This window comes from Rhagoletis zephyria, unplaced genomic scaffold (assembly GCF_001687245.7).
Source record: "Rhagoletis zephyria isolate East Lansing unplaced genomic scaffold, Rhagoletis_zephyria_1.1 Rzeph_scaffold_07073, whole genome shotgun sequence".
Lineage (NCBI taxonomy): Eukaryota > Metazoa > Arthropoda > Insecta > Diptera > Tephritidae > Rhagoletis > Rhagoletis zephyria.
In genome coordinates, this window is record NW_016164156.1 from 1 (window position 1) to 8,788 (window position 8,788).

Genomic DNA, 8,788 nt, shown 5'->3' on the forward strand with positions numbered 1-8,788 from the left:
TATCAACTCCTCGCCGCGGTACTTGAATAGCTCAGCTGGCAGGCTGTCACCTCCAGCAGCTGTGTTGTTTTTCAGCTGCGCTATTGCTATACGTACCTCGTCATAGTCAGGCGGTGGAACATCGACTCCGTCATCAACTTTCCGTGCTGCTACCAGTTAGTAGGGCGGAAAAGAGTTCCCTCCATAACTTAAGTACGCTCTGTAAATCGGTTACTAGGTCGCCATTATTGTTCCTACAGAAGTACGCCCCGGTCTTGAAACCTTCCGTAAGTCGCCTAACTCTCCGGTAAAATTTTCGGGCATTCCTCCTGTCGGCCAGCATTTCAAGCTCTTCGCACTCACGTNGGTCCCACATAGCGCGCGTTGCGCCCGATCGCAGCGTGGCCCTGTAGGCGGCATCTTTTTTCTCTGCAGCTTCCTGACACTCCTCATCGTACCAGTTGTTCTTTCGGGCTCGCTGAAATCCGACTACTTCTTCGGCGGCGGTACTTAATGAGCGGGAAATGTGGTTCCACTGCTCACATATGTCGGTTTGTTGAAGAGTCATCTTATTGCCTTTTAATAACCAAGACGTTGCCATTTTTAACTTTATTTTCCTTTTCGATGGTCATGTTATTGCCTTTTTATAATCAGGCAATATTAAAAAAGAATTTTTCACCATCGAATAAACAGTGAGTTAGGTATTTGCAAATTATTTTTATTTGCAAATAGCTTACGTATAAACGTAGTAAATGTCTTCATATATCACTTTCAAACATGTATAAGCGACATGATATAAATTCGCACTTGCATGATGTGTTACATCTCGCTATGTTTTGTAGTTCAGGCCTTTAGTATCTATATATATAATTGCTCGGTCATACGACTTAGTTAGGCCGATCTGTAGCAGCCACAGAATTGAGCTATATATCAAACTAAAGTGCAAGCTGCAGTTGCAGTTGACCGTGTTTGTCAAAAATCGATAGTGAGTAATATAGTATATTGAAAAATATTAACCATATTTCCGTGGTATTGAGATTCGGAAAAGTTATGAGGTATTATTCATAGTTTTGAAATATATTTCACGAAAGCAAAAAATAAAAATAGCTGAGATCCCTTTCTTTTTAAACACCTAGGATATCACTGACCATTAAGAGGACCCAGAATGACCGTAAACCTCAAAGCTTTACACATTTTTGTATGTGATTTTTTAAATGAACGATTCAAAACTAGCCGGTATACATATTTAAAATTTTTTAGAACCAGTGGTTGAATTTTTGTACTGAAAGGGTTAACCCTAAAAGTATAATCTACGTCTGCGAGGCGAATACGGAATGGGTCTTTTTTAATTGTAACACAAAATTTACTTTTTATTTTGTTGTTTTAAATAAATGCGGTTATAGGTTTTATTAATAAAATGATGTTTTATTATTAGTCAAACTCACAACTTCAATATTCTTTAAAAAAATAAGGCAGGACTAAGTATATTTTAGCTCACAGGTTATCTTTTAAGTACATAAGCCTCTACAGCGTATGTAAAGGCTTTACGTTACTCCCAAATAGATTAGGCTTCTAGGGTAAAGAAAGCTTTAGTGATATTAAATCGTGACTAGACACGTATAAAGGCTCGAGCTCAAAAGTTGACCGCGAAAAAAGGCGCATAAAAAAACTTCAGAGAAGAAAGACTCTTAACATAGTTGACGGCGAAGAAAGACGCGTTAAAATATTTGACGGCCAAGAAGGACGCGTAAACTTATTTTCGCGGTCAACTATGTTTGCGGTTGTAATAGTATGTACATTCCGTTAATAGTTTTTGTGGAATAGTGCTGAAGTGACAGTCCTTCGCCAAGTATAAATCAACTAGGTTAGGCGTCTTTCCTCGCCGAAGTTTTTCTTAAGCACCTTTTTTCGTAAAATTTTTGTATGCGTCTTTTTTCGCCGTCAAAACACTAGCGCGCCTTTATTCGTGTATAATGACGAAATGCTTTTCACCATAAACAGCGCCAACTTTCAATGATTATTGCGTTTCAGATTAAGACTAATACCAGTGTTCGCGCCTCTCACGTATATTCGCAATACACATCCACTCTCTCAGCTTTGTCATTTTAGTTAAGGTGTCTATGAGTTCAGTAATAAATGAACCAGCAAACATTAAGCACGCGTCGTTTTATTTTACTCCGCTACTGCCGCAACAGATGGTCCTTCAGACCGGATCTCGGTTATTAACGCAAATAAAAAAATCGCTTAACAACATAAAACTAATTGAATCGCAAATACTAAAGTGAATACGCAATTAACTAAATAAAGACTACAAAAACAATAAAACTAGAAGTGCACCTGCATTCGCTGCCGTGAAAGTGTGTGAATAAACTACTTACATTGAAAGCTACAGCCAGTAAGGCAAAAGAGCACGTCAGGGAAACGGTCATTTTAAGGTCATATTCATTTCTTTGGTATACCGTTTTTGAAGTGAATTGAAATGTCTGTGAACAAAAGAGACTCAGCACGAAATGCAATTAAACGCTCTCTTGAACTCAGTAAAGCTGAAAGCGGAAAATACTCCAAACAGCAGCTGGAAGTATACATAGAGCTTTTACGTGAACAATGGGGCCGGTTTAATATTGCTCAAGAAATTGTGGAAGAGTCATGCGGAGCGAACGCCATAGAAGCAGAACAGTACGAAAGAGAACAGGGCGAACAATGGTATGCATCCGCAATGTCAAATTTCAAAGCAATGCTCGAAGCACAATCTTCTCTTAACACAACAACTGTAGGCGAAGTTTCACGCAGCACATCTGTCATTCCAAACATCAAGCTTCCAGCATTTAATTTACCTCATTTTGAAGGAGATCCGACAACATGGCTCACATTTTTCGACAGTTTCAGTGCCATCGTACTAAAACACGAAACGCTGACTGGAAGTCAAAAATTGCACTATTTACGCTGCTGCTTGTCTAAAGAGCCGCTGCAACTAATCTCAAATTTCAAACTTCAAGATGCAAATTTCAGCGAAGCCTGGAATTTATTAACAACACGGTACAATATTCCGCGTGTTATTAAAGATCATCATTTCCGTGCTATTTTTTCGGTGCAAAAGGCAAACAGCGACACTCCTACTGCAATCAAAGGTGTACTAGACCCCATCATGCAAAATGTTCGTGCATTGAAAGCTTTGGCGCTGCCGGTTCAACATTGGGATGAATGGCTTATACACGTAATTGTGCATAGGCTAGCAAACGAAACAAGACGACAATGGGAACTTTCACTTGGAGAACAACAAGAGGTAGATCTTAATATTTTGCAGGAATTTCTCGAAACTCGATGTCGCTCGCTAGAGGCAGCGTTGACGCATACTGGGCTTACGAAACAGACTGCAGCAAAACCCAAAAACAAAATCAATGCATATCACGCCACGCAAGGGGGTCAGACGGATTCCAAACGGTGTTTGTATTGTTCTGGTGAGCATAGAATTTATCAATGCCCTCAATTTCGTGAAATCCCGGTAACCACGCGAAAGGACGTAATCCGAAATAAAAACGCTTGTACAAACTGTTTGAGCGAGATGCATAAAAGAGACAAGTGCCGAAGCGCATCAACGTGCAGAATATGCAGACATCGCCACCATACGCTACTTCATTATTCCGAAACCGGCACTACTTCGATGGATACTGCGAATTCACAATCATCCAAAAATAGTGACAATGCAAACATCACCTTACTTGCAAGGCATTCGTCGTACTCTGCCACTGCCGCACTAAGCGCACCAGAAGCAACCGCTTCGGACACACATTCTGACGCGACCTTTGGGCAAGCCGTTCTTCTCGCTACTGCCCAATTACGAGCATGTGACATCAACGGAAAGCAGCATGTTTTGCGCGCGCTTTTTGATTCAGGCTCACACTCTTCATTTATAACTGAAGCATGTGTTCAAAGATTACAATTAGCTAAAAGGCGAAGTGAAGTCATTGTGTCCGGAATCGGATGCTCAAAGGGTAAGGTAAAGGGCGAAACATCATTGTTGTTGACGCCAATGGAGGGCACCGAAACATTCCCTCTATCTGCTCTCGTGTTGACAAAGCTTACAGAATCTTTGCCCGCGGCGAAAATACACTCTTCCAAATGGCCGCACATTGAAGGCTTAAAATTAGCTGATCCGCAGTATTACCTGCCAGCTCGCATAGACTTAATTATAGGGTCTGATGAAATGTATTCGCTATTGGAAACAGAGGTTATAAAGGGCCCGCCTAATACTCCGATCGCGCAGAAGACAGTTTTTGGCTGGGTGCTGTTCGGCAAGCTAACTACCTTAGATAAATCGAACAATACATCTCCTTGCTTATATTCAGATAGCGACTTAACAAAGGCAGTGATAAAGGCGTGGACACTTGATGAATTACCGGAGACTCGTTACTTTACGACAGAAGAGACAAGATGTGAAAATCTATTCGAAACAACTCACCGACGAAACACGCAAGGGCGCTTTATCGTGCATTTCCCATTTAGGGAAAATATTAAATTAGGTGACTCACGGGCTATAGCGGTACAATGCTGGTTAAGAATGGAAAGAAGGCTTGAGCTAAATAACGAGCATCGAGAACAATATCATGCATTCTTGCAAGATATGTTGGATCAGGGTCATATGGAGCCGGTAAGTAACGTGCCTTCATCAAATTACTATATGCCACATCACAGCGTTATCAAAGAGTCGAGCTGCACAACGAAAACGCGTATCGTTTTCAACGCTTCGCAAAAAACTACAAACGGCCTGTCGCTTAATGATAATTTGATGATCGGGCCGCAACTTCAGGAAGACTTAGTTTCTATTTTAAACCGCTTTCAAATTCACAAGTACGCCTTAACCGCTGACATCAGCGGTATGTATCGTCAGGTAATGGTCGCTGAAGAACACGTCGATTATCAACGAGTCATATGGCGCAGAAGCAAACATGAGCCCTTACAAGATTTTCGTATATTAAGGGTTACTTATGGTATTGCCTCTAGCTCTCATCTCGCAATCAAAGCGCTGCAGCAGACAGCCAAAGAAGCCGCTACATGCTACCCCCTCGCATCTTCCGTCATCCTCCGAGATTTTTATATGGACGACTTGTTAACCGGTAGCTCATCCGAAACAAGCCTCAATAGTCTGCGCAAAGAAATATCCCGAATACTTGGAAATGGTTGCTTTGAACTGCGGAAGTGGGCATCAAACTCGCCATTCGTCATCCGCAATATTCCTCTCGATGCAAGAGAGCACAATATATCTCATTTGCTTGCTGACGACGATACAGTACGCGCTTTAGGACTAATGTGGAATTCCACGGATGACTACTTATACTTCGACATCAAATTGGGGTCCCCACCGAAAAATCTCACCAAAAGATCGCTTTTGTCAGATTCCTGTCGATTATTCGATCCTACAGGGAAGCTGGCTCCAATCACCTTGGTCCCCAAAACGTTATTCCAACGACTCTGGCAACTTGGCTTAGACTGGGATGATGCAGTACCAGAAGACATCGCCGCTTGCTGGCTGAATCATCGCGAGAATTTAAAATTACTTTCTGGACTCAAAATCCAAAGATGGCTTGGAACCGGAATGGAAGGTTCAAAGACAGATCTGCACTGCTTCGCAGACGCTTCAGAGCAGGCTTACGCTGGTGTAGTATACGCTCGGACACGACATGCTGACGGCTCAATAACTGTAGCTATGGTAAGTGCAAAAACAAAGGTCTCGCCTCTCCGTTCTATTTCCATAGCTAAGCTCGAGTTGTGCGCCGCCGTTCTGGTCTCAAAACTCGCACATCACGTTCAACAATCGTTAGCTGGACTGGTATCCAAGATATATGGATGGACGGATTCTATGAACGCATTGGCCTGGTTACAAAGCCACCCCAGCCGCTGGTCTGTATTTGTAGCGAACCGAGTCGCAACAGCACAATCGAATATAGCATCGGAAGATTGGTCCCATGTGTGTACAACCGATAATCCAGCTGATTGCGCATCAAGAGGTATGCAACCTGCGCAATTTATCCAGCATAAATTATGGTGGAATGGGCCTCCCTGGTTGTCGCAGGATGATAAATACTGGCCTAACTCACCATCAATACCACCGACAGAGTTGGAACTGCGTCCAAAGCGAACCCTGACTCACACCGCTTCTATTGGCGCTGCTAGCTTCATAGCGCGAGATATGCTCGCTAGGTTTTCGTCGTTTTTACGTTTGAAACGCATTACAGCTTATTGGTTGCGATATATACGCAATTTGCGAGAAAAGCAAAGGCAAGGAGGTCCGTTAACATACGCAGAGTTACGTGCCGCCGAAGAATACTGGATACGTCAGGTGCAAAGGGAAGCATTCAACGAAGAAATCTGGTGTTGCCAACACTCTAAACCTATCTCGCTTCGCAGCTCACTAATTCGGCTCAACGTATTCCTCGACGACAACAACATATTAAGGGCGGGTAGTAGGATTCGTCGCTCCGCTGTATCGCCAGACATCAAGTTTCCTATCGTCTTACCGTCAAGGTCCAGCATCGTTATCATGATAATTAATGACCTTCACAAAAGCCTCTTGCACGGTGGACCACAACTTATGCAGACCGTACTACAACGTCGGTTTTGGGTAATGGGCGCACGAGGATTGGTTCGAAAAATCTTTCATAATTGTACTACGTGTCGACGTCAAGGTGCTATTCGACAGCAACAGATGATGGCCGACCTACCAAGCTTTAGGGTTAACTACGCAGGCCGACCATTCTCTGTCACCGGCGTAGATATGGCTGGCCCATTTAGCGTAAAATTCTCCAAAGGACGCGGGTCAAAGTCTACCAAGGGCTATATAGCTGTTTTTATTTGCATGGCGACTGGCGCTATGCATCTGGAATTAGCGAGTAACTTATCCTCAGAGACCTTCATCAGTGTTATTAAAAGATTTGCCTCACGTCGAGGTTATTGCCGTACATACGTATCTGACAACGGAACTAATTTTGTGGGTGCTGAGAAAGATCTACGGACAGTATTTCAACAGGCGATGAACGATCCGAACCTCCAGCATTTTTTTGCGAACTCTAGCATAGATTGGCAGTTTAATCCCCCAAGCGGTCCTCATATGGGCGGTTTTTGGGAGTCTGCTGTTAAGCGTGTAAAGTTCCACCTTCGGCGAGCTCTCAAATCGACCTTGTTGACGTACGAAGAGTTTTATACCCTGATCACCGAAGTAGAGGCTTGCGTCAACTCACGCCCTTTGTGCCCGCTCTCGAGTTCTTCGTCTGACCTGGAAACATTGACTCCTGGTCACTTTTTGATTGGCGAGCCCCTCAAAGCATTACCCGAACCTACAATGCTCGATTTTAAGGGTAATATAAATCAACGATGGCAGCTTATATCCGCCGTACGTAACCATTTTTGGCGTCGCTGGCAGCTAGAATACCTTTCAACACTGCAAACTAGAGCTAAATGGGTGCGTCCGAAGAAAAACATACGAGAAGGGGACTTGGTCGTGGTGAGGGACGAACGTATTCCTCCTGCGAATTGGAAGCTAGCTCGTGTCGTCAAATGCCATCCTGGACAAGATGGTTATACAAGAGTAGTAGATATCAAAACTGCCGAAGGCCTGTTGACTAGGCCCATCGTAAAGCTTGTACCTATTTTATCAGATGATGAAAAGTCTCAGTAGTATATACTCATATTTTATGCATCACATAAGTTGTACACTTTATTTTATTTTTCTTTTTCACAATTTTGTAATTTAATAATGTACAAATTATTGAACTACTCATTTAAGGATGAATAGTCCAAGGAGGCCGGTATGTTCGCGCCTCTCACGTATATTCGCAATACACATCCACTCTCTCAGCTTTGTCATTTTAGTTAAGGTGTCTATGAGTTCAGTAATAAATGAACCAGCAAACATTAAGCACGCGTCGTTTTATTTTACTCCGCTACTGCCGCAACAACCAGATATTGTGAAAGGTTGGACTATATCTTAAAGATGACGGTTTTCTCATGGCCCACTGCACGAAGCTTAGAGTAGAGTAATGTATTTTAAGAACTTTAAAATTATCCTGGGTTATTAGGTGTCTGACAATACAAGATTAATTTTTGTCTTTCACGAAGTTCTTTAAATAAATTTTGAGCTAAGTACTCACCCGTCTTTCGAGGTTACTACTAGTTTTAATAAATTGTTAGTTTAATTTCCTATAAAATTTACCTTTAGGTTTATGCATTTTAAGAATACATCGAAAATTTGTCTTAGAGAATCAATGTGAAATAATTGCAGAAAAGATTAACCGGTTTGCTGAGCAACCGATACGTCTGCTTTTTAAATAATTTTTGTAAAACAAATTGGCAAATACATATCGAACCCCGCATGCCAGAAACATGAATGCGTAAAGATAAAAATTTTGTGATTTTTTTTATATGTCTATTCTAAGGGGAAAACTCGGAAAAATCCGGAAGAACGCGAAAAATTTGGATCTTTTTTCGACGAAAGCTTAGAAAATTTCAGATAATTGTGAAATTCATTGGGAGCATGAATCAATTGGGAACAATTTTCTCCTATGTTTCATAACCGATTCGAATGGGTGCTGCTTTTTTGGAAAGGTGTTTAGAAGGAGTGCACAAAGTTTTAATTTATCCGATAAGTGGCGCAGGGGTCGAGATATGCTAAAAAAAAATGCATTTCGTTTGTTGGTAGCCTTTTGCCTAGATAAACTTATAGGATCCAGTTTTTCCGTTAAGTGGGCCAGGGACCGATATATTCGAAAAAGTCTTATTTATGGTTCGATTTACTTGAAATCTGGCACGTAGGTTG

The 8,788-nt window shown here is 42.0% G+C and overlaps 1 protein-coding gene across 1 annotated transcript; it reads left to right on the plus strand.

Moving 5' to 3' along the window:
• The first annotated feature begins 2,458 nt into the window (after positions 1-2,458).
• On the plus strand, positions 2,459-7,651 carry LOC108373839 (uncharacterized). The gene has a single exon (XM_017629784.1). The coding sequence runs from the start codon at positions 2,459-2,461 to the stop codon at positions 7,649-7,651; it is 5,193 nt and encodes a 1,730-aa protein (XP_017485273.1).
• Positions 7,652-8,788: the final 1,137 nt, after the last annotated feature.